This window comes from Hydra vulgaris, chromosome 14, assembly GCF_038396675.1.
Source record: "Hydra vulgaris chromosome 14, alternate assembly HydraT2T_AEP".
NCBI classification, from domain to species: domain Eukaryota; kingdom Metazoa; phylum Cnidaria; class Hydrozoa; order Anthoathecata; family Hydridae; genus Hydra; species Hydra vulgaris.
This window is the reverse complement of record NC_088933.1, coordinates 8255505-8269758: the sequence shown is the minus strand read 5'-3', so window position 1 is coordinate 8269758 and position 14254 is coordinate 8255505. Positions and strand designations below refer to the sequence as shown.

Here is a 14254-nt window from a genome sequence, read left to right as displayed (position 1 = left end):
ATTTATGTTTGACAGTGTTTAGAAAATAAGTTATTTAATATTGTGTTTAATTTTGTACAAAAAAAATTTAATTATATCATGAGAAAGAGAATTAAATTCTACATAAATTTATTCAAAAAACTAAACTTTTTAACTGTTTTTTTGATGGGAACCACATTAACAGCCATTAGCAGCCATGGCGCAGTGGTTAGATCTCTGGCTTAGAACCCAGAGGTCCATGGTTCGACGCCGGCTCTAGCTCAATATGCGACATTGGTAAGGAAGGAGGCGTGAACTTCTAGTTAAATGCTCTTCCGCGGTGTTCCATGATAAGACCGTAAGGACTTCTGGGAGCACCTAAGTAACCTAAAAAAAAACAAAAAAAAAACAGATAATAGTAATTAGCCTTGCGTTTAACTAATGCGTATTTGTTTGACCTACAAGATGGCGTGTTTTTATCAAGCACTTTAGTAGAGTTCTGTGAAAAAATTTCTTTTATAAGTGGGACGCTAAAGAAGTGGGACAGCCTGAAATTATTAATTAGGAGTGGTGCCTAAATACTGTTATTCAATTAAATTTCTTCTCCTCTATTTAGCAGAAATGGCTTTGTTTCTCTGCGTACGTTAGAAGCCCTAATTTTGAAATGTATCTTAAAAAGTGTTTACATAGGGGTGAAGTGGGACAGAAAAAACAAATATTTATGCCCCACTTCTTTCCATCGCCATTTGATTATTTTGATTGGTAAAAGCTCTTGAACATTTTTAAGTCAATTAGGTAATTTTAAGATTTTATCAGTTTCTATCTAATAATTTGTGTTAAAATGTTGTTTTTAAATTTATTTGTCCCACTTCTACTCACACTTGTCCCATTTTACCCCAACGGCACGGTTTCTCTAAATACAAAAATTTACATGCTTAGTTATAATTGGCAGGAAACCTAAGGGGATTGTATCGTTGCCTAAAAAGAAGGTTTATTTGTAAAAACTTGTTTGATTCAGTTTATTCATCAAATAAAAAAGGTATTGCAACTACCCAAAAAAAATTTACGAGTCCTACTTCTCTCCACTCTCCCTTACTTAATATTCATAATGTAAAGTAGCCGTTGCTAAGCACATCAACACCGTTGCTGTAAGTTCGTAAGTTTGTAAATTCAAAATATAGCAAAATAAGACTACTTCTAAAGCTTTTGTAGGCTTTTTATTGCTTGACTGCATGGACGTTTTTTCAGATATTGGAAGATTCATGTCAAAGAAAACTAAATAACTTATACATTTTATGGCAGACCTAAGTCCAAGATTGTTATGAGTACGCATTAAGGTTGTACAACTAAAAAAAAAACAAGTAAATTTTAAAATTTTCAAGTTTTTTATTTTTGTTTAAATTATGTCATTTGTTTAAATTATGTCATAATAAATCAGAGCTAAATAATTTATCTTTCGTAAGATAAAAGCATTTTGTTATAACACTCTGTACCTTTTTTTCCTTAGCAACGGAGAGACTAAGTATTTAACTTGGTTGTTAGGGAATTTTCTCCCTAAAAAGAAGCTGAATTTTACCTCAGTCTTCGAGCTTTACAAGCTTGATTTCACTTTTCCAAATGATGTCATGTTTTCTGAATTTAAATTCAATTAAAAGTTATTGTTCTTAACCGTTAAACACGTTTCATATTATTTTGCAGAATTGAAAGTATATTTTAGATTTGAAGTTTACTAATTGTTTACTCTTTGGATTTGTAGTATATATATATATATATATATATATATATATATATATATATATATATATATATATATATATATGTTTAAATTAAATAAAAGCAATGCCAAATAAACGGACTGAATTTCTCAAATCAAAACCTGCCGATGAGATTTCTTGTACATCTCAAGAAAATGAGATGTATCGTTCAGCTTGGATATATGTGAATCTGACGACTGTTTTATACATACTAATTTTTTATTGCTAAAGAAATTAATTGCCCTACTGTTTGCCCTAGTTGGTTTATTGGAAATTTGTTCATCAAAGATAATAGGCACGTGTGTAAAAAATTTTAAACTATTTTTATTATTGATTTTTATACATCATTGGAAAGAGGCTAAAATCAGCATTACAATAGTGAAAATTTCGTAACAAAGTAACAGTTCTACAAAAAGTTATGCTTATTTAAGCAACAAAATTTGATTACAAGGATTTCTTAATAAAACTGAGACCAGTTTTAAAATGTCAGATTCGGTTAACGGTAGTTTTGTTATGAAACTTTGTTGCTAGAAGTGCAATATTTTGCTTTATTTACAATATTTCAACTTAGGTACATACTCTGCTACAAAAAATTAGGTGTCTGTTACATAATATTTTTCAATAAAATTTAGCATGCACTTAGAAAGTAAGTTTTTAAACTTTTCTCAATAGTTTCAAAAATGTTTTTAACATTCCTTTAATATAAATTTGATGTCTGATCAACAACGAAGTTTTAAAAAAAAGTTAATTCAGTAAAAGCGTTTGCAACTACAAAAAAAAAACTATTGGTGCCGTAACTCATTGGATACACCCGTACCGAAAGATAACATTGGTTCTCGCATGGGCTTATGTTATTTACTTGAGATGAAGTGTACAAAGTGTAACTTTTCTAAAAATTTTAGAACGTCATTAAAGTCAAAGAGTTTTAAACACAAATTAGTGTCCCATTGATGCTGTTAAAAAATAATTTTCATCTTTAGAATCACTATATGAGATCAACCTGCGAGCTATCATTGGAGTGCGAGAATTAGGTGCTGGTCATGAATCAGTGAAAAAAATTTCGTCCTGTATGAACATTTATTGCTTGTTTCCTAATGGCTTTAATAATTTAAATTTAATTGTAATGTTGGTATACAATATTGTTGCTGAGGAAAGTATGCTGAGAGCTGCTTTTGAAACCAATTTGATAAACAACTCTCTTGACACAAAGGAAGTTAGAATATCTATTGACGGTTCATGGCAAAAGTGAGGTCATAATTCATTGATGGTATTGTAACTGGTGTTTGTAGTAATAAATGTATTGATGTAGAGATCTTTACTAAATATTGCAATGGATGTAAATTATGGAGATCTAAAAGTGGGTCGAGATAGGGTTTATCGGGTAGTATGGAATCTTTGGTAGCTATGGCTATGTTTAACAGCTCGTTACAATAAAATAAGCTGATATATAAAGAATATCTTGGAGATAGAGATACATCTTCTTTTAGCCCAAAAAGGTACTAAAAAACAAATATCAGCTAGAGGTAAACTCACTGAAAACTGCGTCAATTATATGCAAAATTTATATGGTCTTACAATCAGGTCTAATGTGGGAAATGTATTCAATGAAAAAAGCGGTTTATGCCATACTTTTTGACTTAACTGATTTTTCGGATTCCTACACACGCCATCAGTTTTGTCCTCGTAGAAAATATAGTTTGTGTAAGTACTGGGCTCTAAATCAAAAGAATTACAGGCCCAAATCTAATACTCAGCTATTTTAGCATATAAAGATGATGCAAAGAGTGTTATTAGTGTTTTGAGTCAATTTGGTTTATATTGCGTGGAATCAAACATTTCAGCAACTTCTAAAAATAAAAAAAGTGTTAGTCAAATAAGGTGCGAGTCATCAGAAAAAGGAAAAAGAAGAAGAAAAACTCTTAGAGCCATGAAAAAAGGTCACTAAGCTAAGGAGAAGCCAAAAGAATGTAATCATAGTTATGTTTTTAAATTAATATTGTAAGTAATATATCAAGAATTTTTCAAAGCTGTTTATCTCAGTTCGTGTTTATTCGTTTATGGTTAAAATTCAAAACACAGTTTCTTGAGTTAGCAATATTTATTTGATCAGTAATTTTCAGTACTTGCTTTTTTTTAATAATCAGTAAATGTTTTTTGTTGGAGTCAGATCTCTCTAAAACATCAAAAAGTAAATAAAATATAAGAAATATCTACACAACTTATTGTTTAGCTAGATATACCAAAAATCTATCTGTTGATTGAAATAATATAGTGTTTAGAGTAAGTGTACAAAATTTCAGGTCATATGATGATGGATAGCTTAAAATATTATGTTTTGAAATTTTGTCCGAAAAATTTTTTTTTCACCATAACGGTCTTAATGCCATTTAAAAAATTTTTTTTTGCTTTTTTATATTTAAATCCTTTGAGTACCACCACCTTAACTGCAAAAATACACTTTTGGCAGCTTACTCTGTCTCAGACTCTTGCGTGCACATGATTTTTTTTTGTAAAAAATAAATGTATGCTATGGTGACTTTCAAAAACAACTAAGGAATTTATTTGCAAGTAATGGCCTTAAAAGATATTAATGCTCAAAGTAAATGTAAATCTTTAAATTTAGGGTTGTAAACCGTGATTTCTTGACAACAAAAAGTGAAACCATATTAAATTTTTATTTTTACTGTAGAAATCTACCCGGAGTAGCAGAAAAATAAAAATTCATGTCGCTGAAATTGCGCTCTGTGCACAAATACTTTACAAAATAGGACAAATTTCTGGACCGAATAACTCCCCAGTTGATAGGAATTTAAAAAAAATTTAACAGTGGCCTAATTTCATTATTTTCTACAAAATATCTAAAAATGAAGACGTTTTGAAGACATCACTTTCAAACTTTGCCTATGTTTTTCTCAGATAATAGATGTAAAATAGTTTAAACTGTTTTAACTTTTTATTAAGCATCGTACATAAGTTATGCCACGCTTTAGGGAGGGGGGGGGGTTAGAGGTTTTGTGACGACTCATGCGAAACCTGTTACTAAAGTGTTACGATGTTGTGACAAGAGGAGGAGGGGGAGAGAGTCTAAAACAGTCGAAAATTGTGTGACGTAATATGTGGACAACACCTTACTTAAATAATTATTGTTGTTAAATCAATTTAGATTTCAGTTATGCAAATGAGTTATATAGCTTTGGAAAAAATGAATATCAAGAGTGGTGGCAGTGGTGGTACTATTATCAACGTTGCATCTCTTGCCGGTTTGGTTTATGCTACTGTACATGAAGCAATACCTTACTTTGTATCCAAATCTGCTGTTGTTTCTTTCACAAAATCTTTGGCTTGCTCCAACGTGCTGGTAATTAAAATAACTATTATAATAAATAAGATTTTTTTCCTGGTTTTAGGTGCTCTAAGGAAAAATAATGATCTTTTCATTTCTGGGCCGCGTAAGAATATTTTACAAGTTCACGCAGGCTTCCAACTGATGTCGTTTATATTATAAATATTAAGGACATCATATAATAAGCAAATATCATAATCACATTTATAAAGTATTTAAATCGATTTCGGTCTAGCTAGGTGTCAGTATTAGTTGGTAGAAAACTGAATCAAAATTTACATGTTGATTCAGTTTTAAATTTAAAAAGTTAAAAAATTTAAGTTTCAAGCACTTAATTTTACTTGTGCTTTGGTAGAAAAACCAATAAATTAAATTTTAAACAATCTTACCACTTGTTCTGCAACTCCAGCCATTCGTCAATCTTGTAGAAAACATTATGAAAATACGATATTCCAAATGCATCTTTATTTTTTTCTAAAATTTACCCGCACTTTTAAACCAAAGTAAATAAGGTGGACCACAATGTTGACCACGATGAAGTTTTTTGTCAGATTGAGATCAAAGGCCACAGAAAATTTAACAAAAAAACTAATAATTTTTCTGTGATTTATGTCACGGAAAGAACATTAGATAAATTATATTATGGTATTTTACTAAAAAAAACTATTTAAATTATTTTTTAGATGTTTTATTAAAAATATGCTTTAGCATAAATCTTTACGCCATTTTGAGTTCCGTTAAACTTCCAGCATTTTGTTTCGAGGTCAAACATTAGAAATACTCGTAGTTATCATTTTTACGTTCTGAAATAAATAAATTCATTAAAAATTTACAAGCTAAGATAAAGTTTAGATTTAAAAAATTATGACATGTTAATTAGGGTCCATAATTATATCCCAAATAGCAAAAACATAACGTTTGGCCAGATGTTTGACCGCTGTATTTTATATCGACTATCAAAATGAGGTCTGCTTAACATAATTTTTTGGTCAGCATTTTTGGTTCTAAATATTATGAAAAAATTGTTTACAAGTAATTTCAAAAAATTTAGAGCCTAACGTAAATTAATAATAGGTGCCATTACTTATCTTTTCTATCAGAGATTCATACGAAAGTAACCCGGAACAAAAATTCTCTCGTTAGAAACACTTAATGGAAACTTCACTGTTCGCCTTACAAAACTTATTTGTCCTAAAAAACTTTATCACTGCGCGCTATGTAACTTCAGCTTGAATTTTAAAATGCTAATACAGCGGAGAAAATAGAATTAGCCTCACCTTTATTTTTTGTTCTAATTTAACAAAAATTGCAGGTAAACAATTATGAAATCTACTTTATTTCTTGTTACTTCTACTACAACTAAAAAGTTTATAAATTGGTATGCTTAATTAATTCCAAATGGAAAAAAAAACTAAAAATATTCAATTTGTGGAGAAAATAGAATTAGCCTCATTAGCGTTATATACAAAAAATAAAGAAAATATTTTGTTTTTTCGCTCATTTAGTATTTAGTATAGCTTCCTGAATTTTTAATGACTTCAAATATACGGTTTGACATACTAGTCACAAGATTTTGGATAGTTTCTATAGATATTTCATTCCAAGCTTCTCTGATACGAGTTTTCAGCTCCAAAGTGCATTCAAATTGCTTACCATTTTCATAAACCTTTCTAGAAAGTATTCCCCATAGATTTTCAATTGGGTTCAGGTCTGGACTACGTGCGGGCCATTCCATTACGTGAATATTTTTTTCTCTAAACCAAGCTTTTGTAAGCTTTGAATTATGGATAGTAGCATTATCTTGTTGGAAAGTGAAAGTTTCACCCATCAATTCCTCACCATGTTCAAGTAAACTTATTTCTAATAAGTCAATGTAGTCCTGTGAATTCATTTTTGTTGAAATCCATGCCAGTGGAAGTTTTCCAGCAAAGGAAAAAGCCTCCCAAACCATAACATTTCCACCCCCAAAGTTACGACTCATCCGAGTTTCTTTCTCTTTTCGAAGATCGTGCCAGTAATATTGATAGCCATCAGGACCATCTAGATTGAACTTTTTTTCATCACTGAAGAGAACTTGATGCCACTCTTCTTGCCAAGACATGTGTTCTTTCGCAAATTGTAATCTAACTTTTTTATGACAAGCAGTAAGTTTTGGTTTTGGTTTACGCTTTTTCCAAACTGTGTTTGGATCTTCATGTAAGATTTGTCTCACACGTTGAACAGATACAGGTAATTGTAAATCAGCACGAATTTGAGATGCAGTCATGTGCTGAGCAGCAGCACGACCTACAATAACTCGTTTAGTACGATTATCAATTTTACGTTTGCCACCACTTCCCTTATAGGCTCCATAATTAACGCCAATCTTGAAGTAATTGTTAACCACTTTTGGAGATCTTTTAATTTTCTTTGCAATTTCCCGATTAGATAAGCCTGTATCTTTGTATGCTTTGATTACTGCTAATTCTTCATTCGTTAAACGCTTACCACGTCCCATTTCAAATAAAGGTATCAAAAACCAAATGTTAAAAACTTTATGAGCACTGATTTCACAGTCTTTGTTTAACTTACAAATAATAATAAAAAACTAACTCACAAATGCGTATCACCAGATCAAAATATACAAGTAAACTGAAAATAATTATTGATGAGGCTAATTCTATTTGTTACCGCAAATATCAAGTATTATACATTTTATGGTTTTATCAAATGTTCCGCAATTTAATTATGCTATATTATAATCTAAAAAGTTGTTGTTTGTAACAGTAATTATATGTGTGTGGATACAAAAGTTGTACCGCACAAACTTGTTTACAGATTTACAAAATATTGGATCAGCACATGGTGAGGCTAATTCTATTTTCTCCGCTGTAGTTTTATTTGTCAAATATAATAATTAATTTGATTATTGCCGAACTTAATAGTGTTAGTGCCCTTTCGAGCGTGTTTGACACGGAACCCTTGGCAGCCATTGCAACCAAGGTAGTGGCGAGAAAGAGTCGCAGAACTTTTTTTATAAGAAAAAATCAACAAAAGTGTATGTAAATATCTAACTTATGTTAGGGAATTTAGGCAACTTTTTTAGCGATTGTAAATATTTTTTATTTTAAATGCATTGGGTTCCTTGATATATTTTATTTCCAAAAAGGCTTCAACCACCTCTGTAGCTTATTTAGTTCCAAAGATATACGTGTTTTAATATTTTCAACTCATAGACTTTTTATGAAAAATTTCTTAAGTATCTCGTTAAATTTTTGGCACCGAAAAAAAAACTTTTTTATAATTTCTTTTCTCTTGCGTAAAACTTTTCGCGTTAACAAACTTTTAATAAAATTTTGTTAAAAATTAAATTGTAAATCAAAATTATTTGAACAATTTATAAACATAAATTTTTTTAACAGCAGAATGTTTTAAACTTTTTTAACATAATGTATATTTTTAAATGGTTTAATTTATAAAACGTTAAGTGTAACAAAACTTTGAGGAGAAATAATTTAAATTGACTTTTATTTGAACTTTCTTTAATAAATTATCAGAGAAAAACGTGGACCCAAATAAAACAGGCAGAAAACGTCGAAATACGTACAAAGTATAAATCTAAAATTTATCTTTACACAGATAAAAAAAATTTTAATCAACGATTTGTTAATAATTTCAGTGTTATCATAGATTCAAAAAGAAGTTTAACCGCTTAGTATCAGTTGTTTTGACTACCGGTTTTTGCATTTAATCTACGGGGCAAGATGACGATTTGAGTTAGCAAAGTTTAAGACTTAAAGAAAAGAAAACTCTATGAAGCTATAAACGCCTTAAAAACCATCATCACAAATTCTTTTTTATTAAAAAAGTAATACAAACAAAGGCGTAATTTTTAAAACTGATAAATTATACATTTATATCGGACAATGCAAAAAAAACAGTAACAACCTAGTAATCAGTTTGTAGCAAACTCCAACGCAACAAAATAAAACTATTGTCAAACAAATATTGTATTTCGTAATAAAATAATGACTGAACAATACAAGAATAGCAAACTGTACAAGTAAACTTCCCTTTAATATAGATTACGGACAAGCCATCTTGCCCCGGTCATTTTGCCCCAGGCTAATACAATCTTTAAAATGAATCAGAACTATACATAATCAAATTATGATAGCCTAATACTTCTTGTATGGCTTCCAGTTTAATCAAACTAAATGGAAATTTCTCGCTTACCTTTAGCTGGTGATGTTGCGATGTAATAAATCAAGTCAAAAGAGGATAAAAAGTTTTTTTCTCAATGTCGGAAAAACTTTTTTAATAATTAACTTTCGTCACAAAAATAATATTTAAAAAGAAACCATTGATAAATCTAGCAAAATTAATCTACTTCCCTTTCAGCTAAGTTCAACTGTTATATCTAGTTTTGCTTAAGAGATAACTGTAGGTCGTCATCTTGCCCCATTCGTCATCTTAACCCATGTTCCCCTACTTTAACAAAAAAGAGAAATTTGGTTAACTTGTACCCATTTAGTTTGTTATTAACTGTTTTTACAATATTATTTGTTTTATATTATTTATGATTAGCTAATCTTCTAATAACTTCTGATTAAATACATTTAATCATTGGCTACAAACAAAACGGTTATCATTTGAAAACCAATGGTTGGATAGAAGATTTATATCGAAATGGAACTATCGAGTCCTAAAAAAGCAGTTGACTTCCATATAGCATTTCATTCTTAATAGGTCTTTGGAGAAATACTATTGAATACCTTGTACATTTTCATTTTAGATGTAGAAATTTACATGTAATTTTTTTTGGCTGGCGGCAATTGCCGGCAGTGCCGGCAAATAATTCTGAGATTAACTGCCGGCAGCGCAAGTAAAGAAGCAATTTAAATGTAATAAATACAGTGACTTTAAATGTAATAAATACAGTGATTTTGCAGTTTTTTAGTTGGAAAAATAAATTAAATTATGCAATATTTATTTATTTTATTTACTTTTATAACATTTTTTACGCCAGCGTTAAGAAAACAAAATTTTTATTTTAAATAATAGACTGTCGGCCCAAACCCTTATTCAATGTATCTACACTCTATATACGTCTAACCCTATCAAAGTCAGTCGGTGGTATGTACATATTTTTCATCCCTATTCAAGTCAGTCTATGTATTTAGATTTTGCTGCTTCGCTTTCGGCTATATCAGTAGATGTATGCCCACTTTGAGGCACCTATTAAACTTAAATCTAATGAATGGTTATTATTAATAAATAAAAGAATAATAAACTCTAATATTGGATAATATTAATAACAATTGGTACTGTTTGAAAGAAAACATAAACTTTCACGAAAAGAAAATAATCCCTATGCAGATTCGTATTCGGAACACCGTCTGTTCCCACAACTATCTTATCCACAGAGCTACGCAATCATTAGCGTTTCTAAAGTTTTTAACTTTATATATTTAATTATCCTGCCGGCAATTAATCTCAGAATTATTTGGCAATTACCTTTGGCGTTATTTTTTGTTCTTACTATTTTGAATCTACAATTCCACACATGATGTTCTCTTAAGATCTTGTATGGAGTTTTTTTTCTAATTTTTTAAAATTCACCTTTCCTATCCTACAATCTATTATAAAAAACAGTACTGAATTTTTTAGGTCATCACAAGAGAGATTATCAGTTTCAACAAATAAACTCCAGGTTTATGAGTTCTACCTACTTTACACGCATAAATGTACTCGAACAAATTTTAAACTGAATTTTCTGTTCAAGGCATTTTCTTTTAAAAAAAGAACATATCTTGGTATTGTTAAGAACATAGCTTGTTATTATGGTTATTTAATATATTGTTTACCATAACATAACTTCATAATATATCCATAACATAAATCATTTCCTTGGCATGGTATTAACATACATAAATCATTTCTATGATATGATATGACATGGTAAATGCACTCAGTGTTTTTAGGACATCACCAGAGATTACCTTTTCGTATTCTACCTAACTCTACCGACATTTACCTTTCTTAAGCAAATATTTTAAATAGTAAATTTTCAATTTTGTTCTTTCCATGTTCTTTTTTAAAACTCTAAAAATGTTACAAATATCTGCATGTATTCTTATAACATTTCATTGTCATTAATTTTTTATATTTTATTTTTAATTTTTGATAATAAAAATGTAAAGAAAAGGAATTTTTTAATTGATCGCGTATTTTTCTTTCATTGTCTTTTCATTCATGTCTTCAATTGTTCGGTATAAAAACCTTACATATGAGTTGAAAAGAACCTTTGCAAAATTACCTCTTTGAACCAAAAGTTTTTTGACAGATTTCATTTCCGTTTCCTAAAATTTAGTTTATACGCACTGAATCTTAATTAGTTATGATGTTTTCTTTTAACACCCAGTAATATCATTACAGGTAAAGTAAATTATATTATTACAGTTAATAATTAAAGTGTAAATTTAATTAGTAGCGTAAAAAAAGTAGTATAAATTTAATTTATTTACCGTCTATCATGCATTGAAAAAGTTCAAACCAAGAGTTTTACATATAGCAATCTCGTCGTATGTAAATGATTTTTTATTTTTTAATTGATTAATTATCAGTGATTAGCTAGTTTGATTTTTCAATAGCCTGACACATTTGATTGACACATTGATTTACTTTGTTTTGAAGGAAAATAGTTGAAATATCCTCTATTGTAAAGAAAGAATAGAGGAAATTTTTACTGTACTTTGGGGTACAAAATAATGATTTTAAAACTGTTCTTCCTACAACACCTATGTTTCTAAGGAAACTGATATTGTTGTTGCATAGTTCAAGGCCATATTTAAGCCTTGACACTAGTAAAGTGTTGTATAAATAGACTATTGTTGACAGCTGGCAAAAACAAATTCCATTGTCAATTAGAGCTATTGCAACCAATTGAAACTGAGTTATAAGGGAGAGGGGGAGTATTGGTACGTTTCGACAAGAAATTAAAATAGAAACAAAATGTCATAAAAATCTAAAACTAACAATTTTTTCTATTTTTTGAATGTATTAACAATATTTAAATACAATTTATATTTACAAATATTAATGGTTATGTACTATAGTTTTGACTTTTCTAAACACGCTTTTTGTATCAATGCTCCCTTACATGGGGAGCATTGGTACACTACGTTTTTACATTAATACTGTAAGAAATATCACCCAAAATAAATTCAATTGCAATGAAACACAATAACTCATTTTAAAACCAATACTATTTTTTATAAATATACCTAGAAAATGTATATAAAAAAAAAGAAACAAGAAATTACCTTACATTGTAAACATAATTTAAATTTTTTTCTGCAATTTTTAGTTTTAGCTTAAGTTTAAAGTAATAAAAACTTCAGAGAACATTAAAAAAAATAGCGCATTTGTCACTAACAGCAAAACGTGAAAAAAATCCAAAAAACAGCAAAATGAACTCCTGATAAAATTATAGGTAACAAACGCTTTAAACCCAACTATATTTTAAGTGGAAGAAGTTGTTATAAGTAACATTTAATATATGCATTCAAAAGTTTAAATTGATTTAGAATGGCTGAAAATTTGCCTATGTACCAATGCTCCCACTGTACCAATGCTCCCCCCTCTCCCCTACGCTCATAAAGATTTGTTTTTTGAAGAGTTGCAATTTTTTTTGTTATTACCATTATCCCATTAGAAAACACAGATGTTTAATTTGTTTAGGATATATATAAGTTCAGTTAACTTGAATAACTTTGTTGGAAATTAAACTTTTACCAGAAATCAGAAATTCCTTTTTCTCAGTGTTTAGCTTGATTAAGTTTGATATTCCATATGTTTGAAACCTAACAACTAGTTTTTGCATTCTATAGATTGTTGGACTAAGCAAATTTACATTATATGTGTATGCAATGACATCAGTATAAATGCTATTTATTGCTGAACCTATTTTACATTCTGAGACGACTTCATTTAAGATGTTTCAGTATAAATGCTATATAAATGTGGCGATAGAATAGACCCTTGTTGCACTCCTTGTGACATACAATTGATTTGAGGTAAAGTACCAGATAGATATAGCGATGAGATTGTTTTAGAGATAAAGGAAGTGTTTTTTTTTAAATAAAGCTTCTCAAATAGCAAATCCCAGTTGCAAGTATCGAATGTTTTATTTGCATCTGAACTGCACATATATAATGGCGTGTTATTGTTGTTATAGTGGTTTATGGTTTCGTTCAATAAAATTTCTGCGTGTAGTGTAGAGCTGTTTTTTTTAAAACCAAACAGATGGGAATGGCTTTCTATTACTAGGATATAGAAGTAAGATTAGATGTTCTACAAGTTTGGTAAAGATATTAAATAAAAGTTAATAAAAAGACTAATACCACAGGAATTGTCTGGGAATTGAAATTGCCACAACTTGCTCCTAAAATATTATTTGACTAATATTTTCAATTAGTTGACTAATATTTTCATTAGTTAAACTATTCAAGGTTTGAGAGTAGCAATTTCCAGTTTGAAAGAACTATTTAACAAAAAACTTTTGTTTATTTTTACCTCAAGTGTATCGTAGATTTCAAGAAAATAATAAAACAATTTGTATTTGATATAAATTTAAACGTGTATGTTTGATAATAAATATTAAGATCTTATTATTACGATATTTAATACTATTATTATTATCTAATATTATCATAATATTATTTAATAAGAATATATATATACATATATATATATATATATATATATATATATATATATATATATATATATATATATATATATATATATATATATATATATATATATATATGTATATATACATATATATATGCATATACATATACATTTGTATATATGTATATATATATATATGTATATGTACATATATATTTTTATATATGTATATGTACACATATATATATATGTATATATAGATATATATATTAATATATATATATATATTTATATATATATATATATATATATATATATATGTATATATATATATGTATATGTACATATATATTTATATATATATATATATATATATATACATATATATATATACATATATATATATACATATATATATATACATATATATATATACATATATATATATATATATATATATATATATATATATATATATATATATATATATATATATATATATATATATATATATATATATATA

At 28.4% G+C, this 14254-nt stretch overlaps 1 protein-coding gene across 1 annotated transcript in view; it reads left to right on the top strand.

The window, feature by feature from the left end:
• The window catches only part of LOC100210785 (15-hydroxyprostaglandin dehydrogenase [NAD(+)]), a 32690-nt gene that overhangs the window by 11322 nt on the left and 7114 nt on the right, over positions 1-14254 (top strand). The window contains exon 3 of the mRNA XM_065818390.1: positions 4876-5070. Coding sequence (XP_065674462.1) covers positions 4876-5070 — 195 coding nt within the window. The remainder of the gene's footprint in view (positions 1-4875; positions 5071-14254) is intronic.